This window comes from Trachypithecus francoisi, unplaced genomic scaffold (genome assembly GCF_009764315.1).
Source record: "Trachypithecus francoisi isolate TF-2019V2 unplaced genomic scaffold, Tfra_2.0 Lachesis_group3, whole genome shotgun sequence".
NCBI lineage: Eukaryota > Metazoa > Chordata > Mammalia > Primates > Cercopithecidae > Trachypithecus > Trachypithecus francoisi.
In genome coordinates, this window is record NW_022681468.1 from 13,887,888 (window position 1) to 13,906,259 (window position 18,372).

General features: G+C 54.8%; 1 protein-coding gene across 4 annotated transcripts in view; it reads left to right on the plus strand.

Moving 5' to 3' along the window:
- Window positions 1-18,372, plus strand: part of ITPK1 (inositol-tetrakisphosphate 1-kinase) — a 184,361-nt gene that overhangs the window by 100,388 nt on the left and 65,601 nt on the right. For all 4 annotated transcript variants that reach the window (XM_033191523.1, XM_033191525.1, XM_033191522.1 and 1 more), the window contains one exon: window positions 6,413-6,538. In XM_033191523.1, coding sequence (XP_033047414.1) covers window positions 6,413-6,538 — 126 coding nt within the window. The remainder of the gene's footprint in view (window positions 1-6,412; window positions 6,539-18,372) is intronic.

Genomic DNA, 18,372 nt, shown 5'->3' on the forward strand with positions numbered 1-18,372 from the left:
TGATAGGCCAGGCGTGGTGGCTCACACCTGTAATCCCGGGACTTTGGGAGTCCAAGGTGGGCGGATCATGTGAGGTCAGAAGTTTGAGACCAGCCTGGCCGAGCATGGTGAAACCCAGCACGTCTCTACAAAACAAACAAACAAAAACAGAAAAGCGGCTGCTACTCACAGTCCTTTTATTTTCATATTCTGAGTTTTCTTATCAGCCTTTTCCACAGTAAGTGTTGGTTCATGTGGTTGTAATTCAAGCACCTACCCATATCTCTATCAAGACCTCTTCATTGTCATCTCAGTGACTGCTTTTGTTGTTGTTGTTGTCATTTTTTAAGAGATATGGCCAGGCACAGTGGCTCACGCCTGTAATCCCAGCACTGCGGGAGGCTGAGGCAGGTGAATCACTTGAGTTTAGGAGTTCAAGACTAGCCTGGCCAACATGGTGAAACCCATCTCTACTAAAAATACAAAAACTAGCTGGGTGTGGTGGTGCACGCTTGTAATCCCAGCTACTCGGGAAGCTAGGCCAGAGAATTGCTTGGACCTGGGAGGCGGAGGTTGCATTGAGTGGAGATCATGCCAGTGTACTCCAGCCTCGATGGTAGACCGAGACTCTGTCTCAAAAGGAAAAAAAAAAAAAGATGCAATCTTGCCATGTTGGCCAGGGTGGATTCAAACTCTTGCGCTGAAATGATCCTCCCGCCTCAGCCTCATGAGTAGCTGGGATTAAAGGTATGCCCCACTGTGCCCAGCCACACCATCTCAGTGGCTCGTGACTAGCCCTTTATGGTGGCATGCCCAGCATTAGCCAGCACCCCATTTTCGCACATGCACTCTGTGTCTTTTCTCTTGTCACTATGTTGTCAGTGACTCTCCCTAGGCCAGAAGTGGCCTTCACCTGTTGATCATTTCCTTAGGCCAGCATCCCAGGAGTGGGTGTCCTTATCCTTTGCCTGCTCTTGGACCCGGCCCTCCGACACCCAGTGTTGAGAATGCAGAACAGGACTGGCCCATCCTGAGAACTCAGGGCCAGTCCTATTCTTAAGGAGCTGTGCTTGCTGAATGGGTGTAACTTTTCTGGGTCTAATGTCAACTCATAAATTCCCAGAACTTCGGCTCTACAAGGTAGCGCCATCCTCAGGCCATTTAGTTGTCTCGACCCTTTATCTTAGAGAGAAAAGTTTACCCACTCTTATGCCTTCACGAGTTGGCTGTTTCTTCCCATTACCTGAGTAATTGGAAACCAGTTACTCAGGAATCAGGGAATTGGGTCAGAGAGCGTTTTCAACAGCTTCCCTCCCCAGCCTGGGGCAGAGGCTGCTAGGGTGACCAGTACTGTCCTTGTCCCAGGCTGCTGGTCTTGGTGGCAGCCCCCGGTGACCTCTAGCTCTTCACTTCTCTGGGGCTCCTTTGAGAGTGAGAGTTGTACTTGCCAGGGAAAGGCCTCCATCTCCTCTTTTCCAGGCTTCGTTTGGAATCAAACCCATTGAAAACACACCACTGGCATGGAGTCCTCCAAGGCCAAGCTCCTTTCCTTCTGGTTTTTTTTTTGTTTGTTTGTTTTGTTTTGTTTTGTTTTTGAGTGAGGATCTTATTCTGTCTCCCAAGCTTGAGTGCAGTGGCGTGATAGCTGACTGTAACCTCTGCCTCCCGGGTTCGAGCAATTCTCCCACCTCAGCCTCCCAAGGAGCTGGGACTACAGGTGCCCATCACCACACCTGGCTAATTTTTGTGTTGTTTGGTAGAGATGGGGTTTCACCATGTTGGCCAGGCTGGTCTCAAACTCCTGACCTCAAGTGATCGGCCCGCCTGGCCTCCCAAAGTGCTGGGATTACAGGCACGAGCCACTATGTCTGGCCACAGCGTCCTTTTTGAAGTCTGTCCATGAGGTTTCCAGATCTGACTTTTCCTTCTGAAGAGACCTGCTTCTGCTTGGCAAGGCCTTTGAACTTTGGTGATGGCAGTTCTGTCCCAGATTCTCAGATCCATGGAGAGGGCAGAGGAATAAGTCAGACTTCAGCCCTCTCACCCTTTATTGGTTGGGACAAAACTTTTGGGAAGTTTCCACCGATCAGTAATAATAAGAATAGTAAGTATAGGGAAATACAATAGCTGACATTTATTGAGTGTCACTGGCTGGGTACTGCTAAGAGTGGGTGTGAAGTTGTGAGATTGTGACATGTTATTTAACCACCCTGTGCCTCTCATGAGTCCGCATCTCAGACCATTGTGAGAATTGAGTGACTCACTGCATGTAAAGTGCTTAGAGCAGAGCCTGGCACCAAGCAAGTTTGCAAGAGCTGGGTGCTAGTGCTGGGATCACGAGGCTTCTTGCTTTAAAGACAAGGAAACTGAGATTCCTAGAGGATGGTGGCAACACAGCCCTCTCCATTACCTGAGTAATTGGAAACCAGTTACTGAGAAACTGAGGAATTGGGTCAGAAAGATTATATGATACCACAGAGGAAGAGCAGCCTCCAGCTCTGGAGCAGGAGACAATGGATTCAAGAATCAGCTTCATAACTGGGGTTATAGTGTAATCTTGGAGGGATGTGCAAAGGGTTCTGGGGCTGTGGGGAACACAAGGGAGCCACTCATTCTTCCTGTTTGGGCTGAGATGAGTTGAGAAATGTGAAAGAGGATTGAACTTTTGCTCTGGGACTCTTAACAATCCTGTGAGGTGCAGGGAAGGGTTAATAGCATCCTCATTTTATGACTAGGGAAACGGAGGTACTCCACAGCTCAGTGACCTGCTCTTGTTCAGAAGCTGGTGGATTGGGGATGGGTTTCTAGGCCTGTCTGCCTGGCCCACCCCTCCCCAGTTCCAGGTCCTGGGAAAGACAGGGAGTGTCAGGACGTAGCTCAGCTTGGTTACCAGGCTGGGTACGATTGGGTTAATCATTTTGGAAGTCAAAGAGGACTTTGGGGCCACTGGGGTTTGTAGGCCTTTGTCCTGTCTCCCGGCCCTGCCCCCACCTCTAGTAAGTCTCTGCCTTCGTCCCTGAGGGAAACAGTGGCCCCTTGTTTTCTCCGAGTTCTCCAAGCGCCACACAGAGCAGGATCCAGCATGGGCCCTGCAAGATGGCGTGACTTGGAAACAGAGCGCCCACAGACCTCAGGTCCCGGCGGGCAGCCTTTCATTGAGACACTCTTGCTCCTGCTGAGAGGGACAAACCAGACTCCATCCTCTGAGGAGGACAAGAAGTCCCCGGGAATATTCTCTTTTCTGGGGGCAGAGTGTGGTCAGAAAAGCAGAATGACAACCTTGAAATGAGTTTCTGTCCCCATGGCATCTGCGAGACATGCCTCTGTGGTGCCCTTCCCCCTCGGGCATCCCCCTGCACAGTGTCCTTTCCTCCATGGCCTCCCCAGTCTCAGGAGCTGGGCCCTTTCTCCTATAGGGCCGCACCCAAGGGCCCATCTCTTTTCCAGCCAGTGGAGGGAGACCGCAGCCCGTTTGCAGTGTGTTCAGGGGACAGACCCCTTCAGGGCAGTTGTGGCATGTCAGGCACCTGAGGAAGAGCCACCAGAGCTGCCAACAACCCTGCTGGTACCCAGCACAGATGCCACAGCGAGAGGCAGCTGCACCTGAGAGCGGCCTAGGCCTCGTGTGTCCCAAGCTGCTGTTCTCACAAAAGGGTTTTACTGACATGAAAATGCTTGGTTTTACTGACATGAAAATGCTTGGAAAATACACAAAGGAGGGTGGCCCGTTTCCAGAGCTCAGCTGTTTACCTTCAGCAGAGCGCCAGGGATGCAGAGAGCTTATTTTCCAAACAGCCACGGTTGTCAGGTCTACGGGCCTCAGGCCGATGCCAGGCGAGGACACCAGGGCGTCCCCTCTGCTCACACCCTTCCCCAGCACCAAGGGAACCCCACCATTTCTCCCAGGCAGGGAAACCTGGAGGGCTGTCTGGAGCTGTGGTGTCCCGTCTCCCTGGTGGGCATGGGGGTTCTGCAGGCCCGGATGCGTCGCTTGTGTGGCCTGGCTCCGCCTCCCTGGTGGGCATGGGGGTTCTGCAGGCCCGGATGCGTCGCTTGTGTGGCCTGGCTCCGCCGGCCCTCGCAGCTGTCTTGGCCTCTCGTTGGTGGTGCCTGTCCCACTGGAGCCACAGACTCTAGTGGAAATGGGTTGGTGTTTGGCTCTGTCTGACAGGCCAGTGTTCTCTGCGCATGGCCTCTCTACCTTCCTTCAGATTCTACTTTTTCTGGGAAGAGGTGTTGGGTGGAGTGTAATTTGGAATCTGTGATGAGAGCCCAGCAAAGCTCTTGCAGTTTCTTCTTTCTATCAAAGGGGAAACTGAGGCCCCAGGGGATGGCAAGCCCAGGTCAGCGGGCTGCTTGTGGAGGCTGACACGTGGGCATTGCTGCAGTCTCTATCCTGGCCGCTCCACCTGCGTGGCCCTGCTTGGTCATTTTCCTTCCTGGGCCGTTGGTGTCCTGGTCTGTGCAGCAGGGAGCGTCTTCCCCGGCCCCTCGGCTTGCCGTGAGGATGAGCCAATGCCAGGTCTCAGGAGATACTGGGAAGTGTCTTTCCCGTCCCCTTCTTCACCCAAGAGCCCCAGAGATGGGCAGCTTCTCAGCTAGCCTGGTTTTGGTTTTATTTTGTGTTGTTTTGTACACAGGCCTGTCACCATGGGGAGGGAACAGCATTCCTTAGTAGTTTCTTATTGTGAGGTCTAAAGGATTTTTTTTTCTATATAGGGGAAATCCCTTAACATCTTTCCTGGCAAACAGTAAGAAAGAGGAGTTAAAGACACCAGCAGACAAGAGCTGCCGCGTTGCGGGGGTGCAACAGAGAAGAGTTTAGTAAGGGACCATCACAGGGTGTGGGCAGGCCCGAGAGCCAGCACAGGACAAAGTTCCCTGCTAACAAGCCCTGAGAGCTGTCACCACCCCTAGGCCTGAGGGGACAAGGGGACCAAAATGTACCTGGAGCCATAGGGAAGGCGGTAGTATTGAGAGAGGGGCTGCCCTGTTCCGTGGGGGCTGCGTCTCCTGCCAGAAATATGGCAGGGGGTCGGGGCGTGAGGATGCTGCAAGTACACCCCTCCCTCTCTCCTTCTTGCCCATCTTCTGTTGTGCCTCCAGTTGGCCCAACTTGGCCAGAGGAGAAGGCAGCCAGGTGGTTGTGGCCTTAGAGGACAGCTGCCTAGGGCACAGAGCAGGCATGGGGAGCGGGGTTGTGGGGGCAGGCAGCGGGGAATGGAATGAGAAGCGCAGCCTGAGATCTGAATTTGTGTCCCCGCTCCACCGCCTTCCTGCTGTGAGACCCTAGGCAGGTTTTAAAAGTCTCCGTCCTCCACTTTCCTCATTTGTAAAATCACTTCTCATAGTGGTTGTTAAATACAATGAAAGAAATGCACGCAAGCTTTGAGCGTGGTGCCAACTGCCAGTGAGCATTTGTAGTTGTCATTATGATGTCTTTAGTAACATCTTTAAAACAGTCAGCCTTGAATCCTGGAGGGAAACCCACTTGGGGGTGGGGATGAGAGCAGGGGTGGGGCTTGTGACCTTCTCTGGCCTCTGCTGAGGCCAAATTGGGGGTCAGCCAGGTACTGGGCTGGCGCCGCTGCCTCCAAGGCACTGGCCTTGCAGGTGGTGGTGGCTCTGGGCCGGGGAGGCATGTGGCAGGTCAGGCAGCGGGTGTCAGGCTGCCCCGGCTTTTGGCAAGTGTTCCTGTGTTGGGGTCAGGTGACGCTGACTGTCTGTTGGCCAGAGGCCTTGGGGACAGATCATCCCAACCTCAGGCACTTGCAAAAATAAACACCTTCCCCGGCAAAGCAGGGGAGCAGCGTGGAACAGATTGCAGGCAGCCCTGCACGCCTTCGCTTCTCCCGATGAGCCCAGATTTCAGTGTGAAGTGCAAGCGGCTGGTCGCTCGAAGCAGCAACTTCTAGATTCCTGAGGACCACAGCTTTGCCAAGACTTTTTATAGGTTAGCAGAAGCAGTATCCGCTTAGATCTAAGTTCTGATCAGGCTGTATGACGTGAGTCATTTACTTAACCCCTTGGAGCCCTAGTTTCCCTAGGTGGTTGGGCAGATGGAACGTGTTCAGAAAAGCCTTTCTCTGTAAAGCCATTTCTCAGCATCACTTGCCTGGCCTGTTGACACCATTGCCTTGATTCCTCTTATGTGTCTTCCGCGTCCTGGGTAGCATGGGGCTTGGGGAACAGAAGTACAAACGTGGGCCGTGCCCTTGAGGAGTTAGCAGGAGAGAAGAGTTGTGGGGTCTTGGAGGGTTTGCCCTGCTTGTCCTGTCTGTATTTTCCATGTCAGCCCTCCTGCCCCATCTCCAGAGTGCTACAGGGAGGCTTGAGGGTCCTCTGGTGATGTGCCCCGGGGTGGACAGGAGGATGGGGGCAGTGGACTCAGGTGCTGAAGTTGTCGCGTTTGTCTGTGTTCCCTGCCTCCCAGCTGAACCTTAGCCGGCCGATCGAGGAGCAGGGCCCCCTGGACGTCATCATCCACAAGCTGACCGACGTCATCCTTGAAGCTGACCAGAATGATAGCCAGTCCCTGGAGTTGGTGCACAGGTTCCAGGTGAGTGAGGACCATGCAGCCCTTGGCTGTGGCATTTTCAGGAGGAGGAGGGAAGGCCCTGGAATGGCCATGTGCGTGTTTAGGGCAGTAGCGGCTCTCTGGAGGTATAGTCTGGAGAAATGGCTCTGCCACTGGCGAGGCATGGGCTTGTGGGCAGGTGCTTTGTGAGGCCTCGGTGTCCTCGGGTGTAGCATGGGGGCTGAACCAGGTCATGGTTGGGCCGTCTCCACCCCCTGGCTGTGTAGACACGGTTTACTGATGAGGCACCACTGAGTTCTAGTGTGGCCTCCACGCCCTCAGCACAGGCACGCACAACCCTTTCCCCCAGCTCGGGTGAGCACAAGGGATGGAACCCTTTTGCTGCACTTGATAAAGGGGACTCCCGAGGGCCTTTGAACTGAGTCCTGCCTTGGTGGAGAACCCTGCCTCTGCCTGTTACTTTGACCTGGGTACTCACCTTTGAGCACAGCCAGAGGTATCTTGCTGAGTCCCTTGGTCACTTCCCTGTCCCCACCCCACTTCCCCAGCAGCCTCCCAGGTCCTGACCGCACAGTGACCTGCCCACCGCCTTGGGGTTCTCATGCTGGCTACTGACTTGTTCTGTGTTCTTTCTGTTGTGGACAAGAACATGATTCTGTCCTCTGGAAAGCAGCTCGGAGGTCATGAAAAGCAAAGTTGTATTGTCAGTGAAAATGCAGGCAAGATGGTAGCTGTTTTCGGGCCTGCCTGGTGGGATGGGGATGCCTGAGCTGGGGTTTCCAGCATGTGATAGGTGCAGATTTGGTGCCCTACTTTTCTTCATCAGGACAAAGGGCATCTCGCCCGCCTCCTGGTCATCCACTGTCGCCGTCCTGCTGACACTATTTTCTCCCCGTGTGTTTGGGGTTGGCCACCTTGGCCCCTCTTGCTTCCCTGGGGCTCTCACCCTGTTCCTTGGCCAACTCCCTGCTGCACATTCCTGCTTCCCACCAGGAAGTGGCCCCAGAGGCAGGTGCAGTCTGCTCCCGGCCTCCCCTGCTCGGGGGCAGGGCATGTCACACGTTACGCCCTCCAGGGCGTCTGCCCCGCCAGTGGCCCCACATCCATTCCACTTGCTGGACACTGTCTCCTTCATCGGACTGGAGACTGTGGGAAAAACATGGTTGGGCTCCTCTGTGACCTCATGGAGCCTCAGTTTCCTTATTTTTAAAGTGGATGCTAGGAATAAGAAAAGCTCAGACCATGTTGGGAGGAGTGTGCTGGGGCTCGATGGGAACAAGACAGAGGAGAAGTGTGCCCTGGTGATGCACTGCTTCCTGAGCCCCTGTCCCATGCCAGGGCTGGGCTGATCAACACTCACCCACGTGCTGCATTTGATCCCCACAGCCTTGGTGCAGACTCACCAGCCTGGTTGATAAGCAGGAAGCGGAGGCGTGGGAACATATGCAGCTTGTCCACAGGGAGCCGGCAGAGCCGGGGGTCAGTCCTGACTTTCTCAGGTGAGCCACTGCTCATCCTGGGGGCTTGCTGTTCTGTTCCTCTCTGGCCCCAGCCTACACAACTGTCCTGGGGTGTGGTCCCAGCCAATCCAAGTCACACAGCGACTTTCCCCTGAGCCATTTGCTCCTGCCTCACCCCCGTCTCCTTCGGAAGGCCCCCGAGTCCCCAGTTCATGTTCCTGTGGTGCCCTCGGGGGACATTGTCTAGAGGAGCACAGCCATGCCTAGGCTGCCGCACAGCCCTTTGGTGCAGGGATAGCGCATCTCTTGCTGAGTCCATCTGGGGGACAGTGGCCTTCCAGATGCCTGATTACTGTTACCTCCGAAAGCACCGCAGAGCAGTTACTGCATACCAGGCCCTGCTGGGAAGCGCTTCACGGCGGTTGACCCACTTGCTCCCATGAGCTGTAAGGTTCGATGATTCCTGTCCTGTGGATGAGGAAGCAGGTGCAGGGCAACTAGAAAGTGGTCCAGGTAGGATTAGAGCCTCCGCTAGCTTGCTCTCCTCACGTGCTGTGTGGCCTCTCCAGAGATGGGTGAGGTGGAGGACTTGGGAGTCAGACTGTCTTCAAGGCAGATCCTTGTTCCAAAACTTAGGAGCCACTCGCCTCCCCCCAGCCTCAGTTCCTTCCTCCTTGGGTGGGCAGGTTGCTGGGAGGAGTAAACGCCTGTGGGTGTGAAGTTCCCGTTGTAGCTCAGTGCCACTTCATCACACCCACACGGTTGCTCTTCCTAGAGAGAAGGCCACAGCTCCCGGCTAGCTGGGCCCAGAGTTCTGGAACATCTGCTCCCAGGCTCTTATCCCTCTTGCCTGCTCCCCAGATACACACACAGCCCACAGCCCAGGCAGGTGATGTCCAAACAGTGAATGAGAGTGCCCACTGTGTTCCTTTTCTGGGCAGAAAAGAATATTAACAGGGAGAATGTGTGGAGGGCAGCATGGGGACTTGTGGCTTAAGGCTGTCAGGCAGCCACAGGTGTGTTTCTCAGGTAGAGTCTTGGCTGGGTCTTGGGGGATGGTTGCCATGACCTCACCATAACCTCCCAGCACCAGTATTTCTGGGATAAATTTTCATCGCCATCTATGCTTCAGTAAGAAGCCGGATATCTGATAAAGTGGGAAGTTTCCTCCTTTGTGAAGAGAACAATCCTTTGGGGAAAAGGGTGCGGGGCTGCACTTTCCAGAGGCCCCAGGAGAGAGGAGGCAGGTGGGGCTGGCACAGAGAAGGACCGAGAGGCACTGGGATGGGGGCCAGGGAAGAGGCTTCCTCCTACCACTGGTCACTGGGCTGTCAGCGTTGACCGTCCCCCTCCCTCTGCCATAAGATGCAAGTTCAGAGCCAGACCATGTAGACCCAGGGAGGCGGACACTTGACCTCAGTCGTGCCATTTGTTTTCAGATTTTTGTTTCAAATTTTATTTTCCAGGCATTAAGAAGGAGGCATGAGTGTGGTTTGAGGACTGGGAGGGATAGGGATGCTATAGGCAGAGGCAGGGGAAGCAGCACACAGAGCTGGGGTCCTCCCATTTTGTTGTGAGCAGGAAAACAGAGGCAAGATGCTTTGCCCCAGCAGGGGCTCAGCTGGAAGGGCCTTCTCCACAGGCCATATTCAGGTCCAGGGAGGAAGAAGGAAGTGGTTTGGGGCTGTGTGGGTGGAGACAAAGACATTTCTGAGATGTTCCTCAGGGCCCCGGAGCACTGCACCAGGCTCCCTCTGTGAAAGCTCTGGTCCCCAGGGAGGGGAAAACTCCCAGAGTCAGGAGGCCATGCCTGCTTTTGGCTGCCCTGGTGGGCAGGTGGAGGGTGTGGGCCAGAGGCTTACTGCGGAACATTAAAGCTGCTGGTCACAGAACCTTCACCACTGCCCCAGGGTTTTGGATTTTTTTTGTTTTTATTTGTTTGTTTTTTGTGTGTTTTTGATTGGCTTGTAAATGGCTTGGCTCGGAGACTTGGTTGGGATGATTCAGTTGTTTCTCTTCCAAGGTTCACGTGGAGCCAGCAGCCTGGTGCCTCCCAGGCTCTGCCTGAGGTTTGGTTCTCAGTGTACAGACCCAGGCAGGGGCCCCCAGGGCCTGGCCACATGGGCAAGTGGGGCTGGCATGCCAAGAGGGTCCCTGCCCTGGGCCTGGGGACACTAGGGGCCTCCTGGCCTGGTGAGTGGCTTCCCCAGGGGAGCAACACAACGCCGTCTCCTCGCCGTAGCGCCTGGAGCCATCTGCCAGGTGTGGACGCAGGGTGGGAGGAAAGGGGCCCGCCTTCCTTTTCTGCTGCCCCTTCTAGCCCCAGAATTGCCTCTGAAGGGCTGCAGTGATTGCGATCCATGGGTCATGTGGGGCTGCCTCGGGGACTTTCCTGGGATTCTGCCTGAATAAGCTTAGAACTGACAAGGAGGTTTCAGTCTCAACTGCTGCCTCTTCCCTGTCTTTATCAGAAGGACGGTAATTGTCCCCCAGATGTTCCCTGAACTCCCGGTCTGCACACAGACTGCAAGGAGAGGGTCCTCTGCGGTCGCCCACGAGCTCCTGGCCAGGAGGGGAGGCCGGCGGGCAGACCCAGAACTGACCTCAGTGCACCTAAAGTGATGAGTTAGGAAAAACACGGGTCTGATCATAGCATGGCTTGGCTTAAAACATCCCATGCTTTCTTATTGCTGTGACACTGAAGGCCATGATTGCCAACTTGACCCATGGGGCCTCAGTGATCTGCCCCACCCACTCCTTCCCTGGCCCCCTCAGCAACTGCTCAGGCTCTGATGCGTGTCCACCTCGGCGTCTTTCCACAAGCTGTTCCACCAGCTCAGTGCCCCTTCCCGAGAACATCCTCCCTCGTGAGCTGACTAATGACACATCTCTTGTCCCAGGCCCTGCCAGCTTAGCTCTGTTTCTTCATGCCCTTCGGAAGTTTGTAATTCTTTATCGGTGGCTATTGTCTGTCCCTTCACTGGGGCAGGGATTGTGTCTGCTCCCAGCAGCTGGTGTTCCCACTGCCGCCTGCAGTGCCTAAGTGTTTAGGTGGAGGCGCATGCCCTGTGCTGGTCATGTGCTGGGATGGCCTTTCATGGAGTGCCCTGATGGGCTTGCGGAGGGAGCTGGGAGCAGGGAGGGAGGAGGCCAGGAGGGTTCATGAGGCAGATGGCACTGCCTGCTGGGCATGTATGGCGATGTCTCCAGGTGTCAGCGAGGTTGGAGAGGGAGCAGCAAGGCCAGAGCTCCAAAGCTCTTTCATGCCAGGCTGTGCAGCTTGGAATCTATCCTGCAGGGAGAGTGGGGCGGGGATGGTGGTGATACGATCGGACATAATTGGCAAGAGAGAGGCCCTGCTTCGAAGGGGAGATTGCCAGTGCAAGATGAACTCTGAGCAGGTGAGGACACTGTTTACTCCTTGGAACCTGGGTGCTTCCAAGATGAAGAAGGAGCTCATGGCCCCAGGCTCAGTGTTGTGCCCATCTCAGCCCCAGGTGCCCCTGCATGTGGTCCTGAGCGTCCCCTCCCTCTGCCGCCATGACAGGCCGGCCTCTGAGCAGCTTGAGCCTTGTCCAGCCTACACAGGACAAAATTGCACTCACCTCCTGGCTCCTCTCAGTGTGTAATGATCTAAAGTGGATCTGGGAAGGAAGCTCCTGCCCCGAAGGATGCAGGAAGAGAATGCACACTTGGCCACACTGGTTCTTTCTGTGTTTTCCCTGGAAGGAAACCATGTTTAGCCTTCAATAGTGCCTCCCCGATCCCACCACCCTCCTGAGGGGACAGGAAGCAAGTGGGACTGGGAGCTGGTGGGAGGGGTGACGTTTGAGGTCCTCCCTGCTAGTCCGCCAGGTGAGGCCAGGTTTCACTGCAGGGATAGACAGCTCCCCTCACCCAGCACAGGCTGAGCTTGGCTTGTGCCACATGGTCACGGAGGGTTAGGCACAGCTTTGCAGTCTGAAATAACAGCTGTCACAGCAGGGGGTGAGAAGGCAGTGAGGCTTATGCTGGCTCTCAGTGTCTACCTTGTGGTGACACGGACTCATCCATCTCACTGGACCTCCCTACAGGCAAGGGAACTCAATACTGCATAGTTCCCTTTTCTTCTTAAAAACAACTAAAATACCTTGTTAGGGTTACTGTTAGCATTAAACTAATTAATACCTGCGATGCCCGTAGTGCTGGCATGGTGTGAGTGCTGCACGTGTGTGTAATGGTCGACCACGCTTACTGTGAGTGCCTGGGGTGTGATGACACGTGCAAGCCACTCAGTACAGGCCTGGCGCCTAGTGAACCGTCAGTCACCGTGGCTTATGTCAATAGTATTATTACAGTGACAGTAGGACTACTCTGTCAGCCTTATCTGTGGCCGCAGCTGACTTGAGAGCTCTCAGTCCTAATTGGAGTCAGTAAGGCAGTGATTATGAAAGTGTCCCCAGACGGGAGATGCATTCTGTGCTAGGGCAGCAGAAATGCCTAAAAGGCAGGGCCAGGTGGGGGTCAGAGGGACTCGAGTGCTGTTCCTGTCCCCACCCTTCACCTGCTGGCCCACCTGGGCCTCGATCCCCTTGCCTACTGCATAGGGAAGGTGCAGGATGGCACAGAAGACCTTCAAAGCTGTTGCGTCTGCCTTTAAAGGACTACCCAAGGCCTCGGCTCACATTTACCCCAAATATGATTTCACAGCTGCATTGAATCAGACCCTGTCGGCCCCTGATGTTTATTGAGCAGTTGCCAGCACAGGGATGGAGAGGAAGTAGAAGAAACAAAGGTTTTTGTTGTTCTAGGTCTTCGAATCCGACTTGGAAGATAACATCTAAGCCCATGAGAGGATAAATAACACTGTAGAATCTAAGTGGGTTTGTGTCGGCTTTGCCTTTGTGCCTGCTGACCGGTGGGGTCAGAGTAAGAACCGTGTGCCCCTGGAAGGGGTTTGTGTTGTCACCAGGGAGCCGTGGGAGGGCTCCCTATTTGCCAAGCAGGTACCACGTGGCCCATTCTGCCATGGGCAGTTCTTTTCTCTTATGTCTTTGATCCTCATCTCAGCCCCTGAGATAATGGAATTATTTCCCCATTTTTCAGCGGGAGACAACTGCGGCCCAGGAGAGTTAAGTCACTTGCCCAGGGTCAGGTAGAAAGCTGCAAGGCCAGGATCATAGCTTGGAGGGGCTTTGGTGACAGCTGATGGCTCTGTGGGTGGTGTGAGGGTTGGTGATTTCAGGGCCACCTTGGCAGGAGGTCATCATCTGGGATTGCCTCTGACACAGCTGGTGTCGTGTGACAATGAGACTGCTGGCCAGCAAATGCCACAGGAGGCAGAGTTGGACGCATCTGGTGGCCGTGGTCGCAGAGAAACAGATCATGTCCTGTTCTGGGGTGGCGGTGAGGTCAGCCTCTCGATAACTGCTGCCCTGCGTCATGGGCGACTCCTCCTGTGATGTCTAGCCACACAGTCTGTCCATTGTGCACCAACACCAGGCCAGGAATCGCCCTTTCTGCTTTGGGGAGGGTGGGACCATTCTGTGCCGTTAGCCTGTTGCAGTTGCTTCCCCTTGTGGAAAGCAAGCCTGTTCCCCAGGAAGACATGTGGCCCTCTTACAACCAGGAGCAGAGCTAGACTTTGTGTAGCTCAGTTGGGACAGGGGCAGGAGAGGACACCCCAAAGCCTGAGCTCTGAGCCAGCGTGTGGGCTGCCGCCCCTCTGCTTGTGTGTGGACAGTCAGGGTTTTTCAGCTCAGGGTCTGGGGGCTTGTTGAGTTTTAGAAATATTAATGTTTATCAATAATACATTTTCCCCAAAGTTTTAGAAAGAACTTTTATGCACACTATTTCTGGGTTTCTTAACCTCAACGTGATTGACAACTTGGGCTGGATAATTCTGTGCTGCTAGGGGCTATCCCAGGCAATACAGGGTGCTTAGTGGCCTTCCCGGCTGCTCATTACCAGATGCAAGCAGCCCTCCCCACCAAAAATCTCTCCAGATGTTCCCTGGTGGAGGGAGCCCACGCCATCCGTGGTTAAGCGGCACCGCGTTTTGTAAGAGATGGGTCCAGCAGCTCTGAGAGCTCAGGCAGGCCAGTCAAGTCATTCCTGGTTTTTGTGTGGACCCTGAGGCCCTGTTGGGTACAGTTTCTGGGTTTTAGTGTTTAGACTTGCACACCAAGAGGACTAGCATCTTGTGGCTTCTTTTCTTCAGTAATATGAATACCTGCAGTACAAAGGACACCCTGTTTTCTGTTTCCTCCTGGTTTGTGTGGGTGGCATGACTTCTCATCGTGTTTCTGTGCTGCCTGTACAGGCTGTGTGCCCGGGATAAAGCCCACTGTGGCTGCCTTTGTTTTCATGTAATAAATCCCATTGCCACCTCACCAGCCAAGAGTACAACTGGCCGGGTAAACCATGCGCTGGGCCTCTGCTGACCTCGGCCTTCTGGGATGGACAGAGTGAGGCATGAGGATATCCTCTGAGCCCCTCCCTGAAGGTCCCTGCCCCAGGCCTCCCACACCTCCTGGCAGCCAGCCCTTGATCTGGCCCTGGCCCTTACCCATTTGTCTCTCCACTGATCTGTGAGATCATTTATCAATAACGATGATGTTCATTCAGCAAGTCTTAGTTGAGAACTTACTGTCTGCCAGAGTTCCTAAAAGACATTACAGATGCAACAATCAATAAGACCTGGTGGACACAGCCCCTGCCCTGCTGGAGCTGTATCCAAGTGTGAGTGCATTGGATCATGACAACAAAACCTAGGTAAATAGAGGACAGGGGAACACAGCCCCAATGATGGCGAGTACTAGGAAAAAACACGCCGAGGCCTGGGAGAACAGAGAGGTCCTTGTTACTGATCCTCTGAGGAGTTGACATTGAGCTGAGGCCTAAAGGGCAGGACAGTCAGGAGGGGAGCAGGCAAGGGGGCAGCACCTGGCCAGGCCCTTCAGTGAGACAAGATGGAGCTGCAAGGACCCACAGTAGCCAGGCGCAGCCGGAGCACAGTGGCTAGGGCTGTCTGCAGTGGACTGGGAGCTGGCAGGAGCCAGGCTGAGCCTGGGCCTGGTGGCCTCCTGGGAGCGCTGGGTAGCTCTTTGAGGACTCGAAATATTATGCCAGCTCCCCTCTTTGATGGCTCCAAGTTGAGCCACAGACAATGTGACATTTTCTAGTCCCCAAGCTCTCTGAGGAGGAAGGAGCCCCACGCATTGCAGTAGTCAGAGGTCAAGGAGGAGCTCCCGGGGCAGCAGGACGACTCCCACTTCTGAGCATGCCCACAGCCACTGAAGAGGATGGCTGACATGTGGAACAGAGGCCAGTGTCATCCACAGGGTAGATGTCGTAGCCAGGTCACCCCTGGCAGCAGGAGCTGTCTCTCTTCTTGTCCACCTAGAGCCTGCACCAGAAACTAGAAGACTGGGGTGGCTGGATGCAGAGGTGAGGAGCCCAGGGGTCCTCTGGCCTCAGTGACCCAGTTGGCCTAGGTCAGCAGCACCGCCGCAAACTGTGCCCTGATTCTGGATGACTGTTCTCTCCCTGCAGACACTAGTTTGTAAGCCCTGCTGGCTGTGAGTCATGTTTGCAAACCCAGCAATGCATCACATGGACAAGGCATGGGAATCTGTGGGCTGCCAGAAGGCACTGGCTTGTTCTGGGAACTGAAAGTCAGATTCAGCCAGGCGACTGTGAGCCAGGTTGAGGTGGGTGGGGCTCCAGCAGGCATGTCACCTTTGGCCTTGATGTAGGGAAGCTGCTCTCCTGTGTGTTACTGTACACAGGGGAGGGGCCGCTGCACAGGCCCACCTGAGCAGGTGCGTGGGAATGCGTGTAGGGGTTCAGACAGGCGCTTAGGGGGTGTTGGGCTGCTGCTGAGGTTGGTGGAACCTAGCTCCGTGTGACCTTGGGCAGGCAGCCCCTTTCTTGTCCTCCTCTCGTTCAGCTGGTAGCTGTGACAGTGGGCCAGGTGACCGACCCCTTCCACCTCCATCTGTGTGGAAATCACAGCTGTCCCTTCATCCTGTGGGGTCCTTCCCTTCCCTGGTCGCCTAGAGGACCTGACTAGTACGATGGTGCTGTGACAGACAGCATGTGACATTTGTCAGGGAAATAGCTCTGGCTGGGCACCTTGCCTGCCTCCCGCTGACAGAAGGTGGAGAAAGCTCATAAAAGTTTGGTGTGAAATCTGGGGAGAGAGGGGAGGTATTGTTTTCAGTGGCAGGCCTGGAAAAAGGGGGCGTTTGCTGTCTCCAAATAATAGTGTTCTGTTTCCTTCCAGCCCTCTCCTCTGTAGCGGTCAGGGTTATGTTTTGGCCTGAAAACCATTGTTTTGCATGGGTCTTTCTGCTGGCTCTTGAACAACGATTTCTCTCCCAGAGAGCCTGCGGTTTCTCCCAGCCATGGCTCACACCACGTGCCAGGCGGCTAAGTGAGGTGCATGACACTGTAATGCCTCAGTAGCCCCGGTGGGAGGATGACCTGAAGTGACCATTGTGGGTGGCACCCACCTTCAGGATGGGAGTGCCTGTGACCTGCAGGCCACAGGAGACACAGTGGGGTCTGCATGCAGAATCACATTCAGGATGCCCTGTTTGTCTGGGTGCTCATGCCCCTGCCCTGCTCCACCCCACACAGCCCCTTTGAATGTCTTCCCCCAGTCTGGAATGGAGAATCATGTACAGTTCATTGACCCTGGAGGCTGGAGCCTGGTTGCTTTGAATCCCTTATTCTATATTCATTCTGTTCATCAGGGAGGGGATGGGTTGTTGTTGGTGTCTGCTCCAGGGAAGCTTCCCCAGCGCTTCCCAGGGCTCCAGCGTTTCCCCTACCCCTTGTTGGGCTTGGGACACTGCGTTTGACCAGCTTGCACATGGACTGTGAGTCTGATGGATCCTAAGTGTGGCTTGCCGTGTGCACCACTGCTGGGCTCTCAGCAGTCTTGAACGAGCTGGCACGTGCATTTGGAATAAGTTTGTGAACAGAGTCCCTCTACTGCCCAGCCAGCCACTTCCCCTCTTGGGGGGCAGCCATCGGTTCCAGTGGCCTGGAGCCTTTCCAGGGGGTTCTGTGGGACTGAACACAGACAGTCTTCCTCGCTACACAGCCCCTGTACAATGGGGCTGTACGGTATGCCCTGGAAGTGATCTCATCTTAGTCTTTTGCAGGCAGCCTCATTCTAACGGCTGCTTGTTAAATGGCCTTCCTCTCCTTTACCAAGCCAGCTCTCTACTGGTGTACACTTAGGGCATTTCTGATCATGTTTTAGAAGCATGGTGTAGTGAATAGCCTAGTACATGTATTTTTGGGTACACAGGTGAGAAATTCTGTAGGATAAACAACTAGGAATTGGGATGCTGAGTTTGTGCATTCTGAGTTTTGGCTGTTGTCCAGTTTCTCTCTGCAGAAGCAGTGCCAGTTACACTGCCACCAACTAAGGACTGGTCCCTTTTCCACCACCTTAGGAAGCGTCTCTACTCAGTTTACCTTGGCATGGAGTCACAGAGTGTTGGAGGGTGCCAGGATCCTGGCAGTCTCCTCCTCTTGCCTGTTGGTTTTGCCGCGGGGAGCTCTAGGCCTTGGGAAGGGTGGTGTCATGCTGCCTCGATTGGCTTGGCCAGACCCTGAGTCTGGGCCATCTTGCCCCTGTCTGGTGCTGTGTTCTCACGCTTCACTTTTCTCTTCTGCACTCCATGTCTGACCACCCCAGCCTGAGCTCAGGGGTTTAAATATTGGCTTGCAGGAGCTAATAGGCCTAGAGGCAGATTACATCAGAGTTTTCCTTTTGCCAGCTCTACCAAATCACAGAGATCACTGTATAAAAGATGAAGGCAGCCTATCAGTTCTTCCTGAACAGCAAGGTCCAGCACACATACCCCTAAGGCCAGCACCACATCTGACACACCACCAAGACCACATCCATCCCCAGCTCCATCCTGTGGCCTTGCAGGCTGCTGGACTGGTCACTCCATAACCCATCGCTGTCCTTGTCACTTCCCAGCTCCGGACCCTGTTGCTTTAGAGTCAGGTCCAAACTGACCAGCTGGTCAGTTTCCTCAGCTGACCCGTCTCCTGCTCTCTACCTTGTCCTCACCTTTCATGTTGAGACTGCCGTCCGCCCCAGCCCTGCTAGGCCCTCGGCAGGCCTGCAAATGTGCTGGGCTCCCCCACCCCAGACCTCTGCTTTTGCTGTCCCCTCTGCTTGGAGTGCCCTTTCTCCCCCGGCCCATGCCTGTGGCCCTTTGTGATTTATATCACCAGCCTCAGCAGGCTCCTCCCCAGCCCCCAACCCTGTGCCCCCCACACCCACACTTCCCTGCTCCTTTTTTGCTGGTCAGTCCCACGCCTCTCCTTTGCTCAGCCACATGGCCGCCACTTAGTAGCCTCTGGGAGAGTGGGGAGAATGCGATT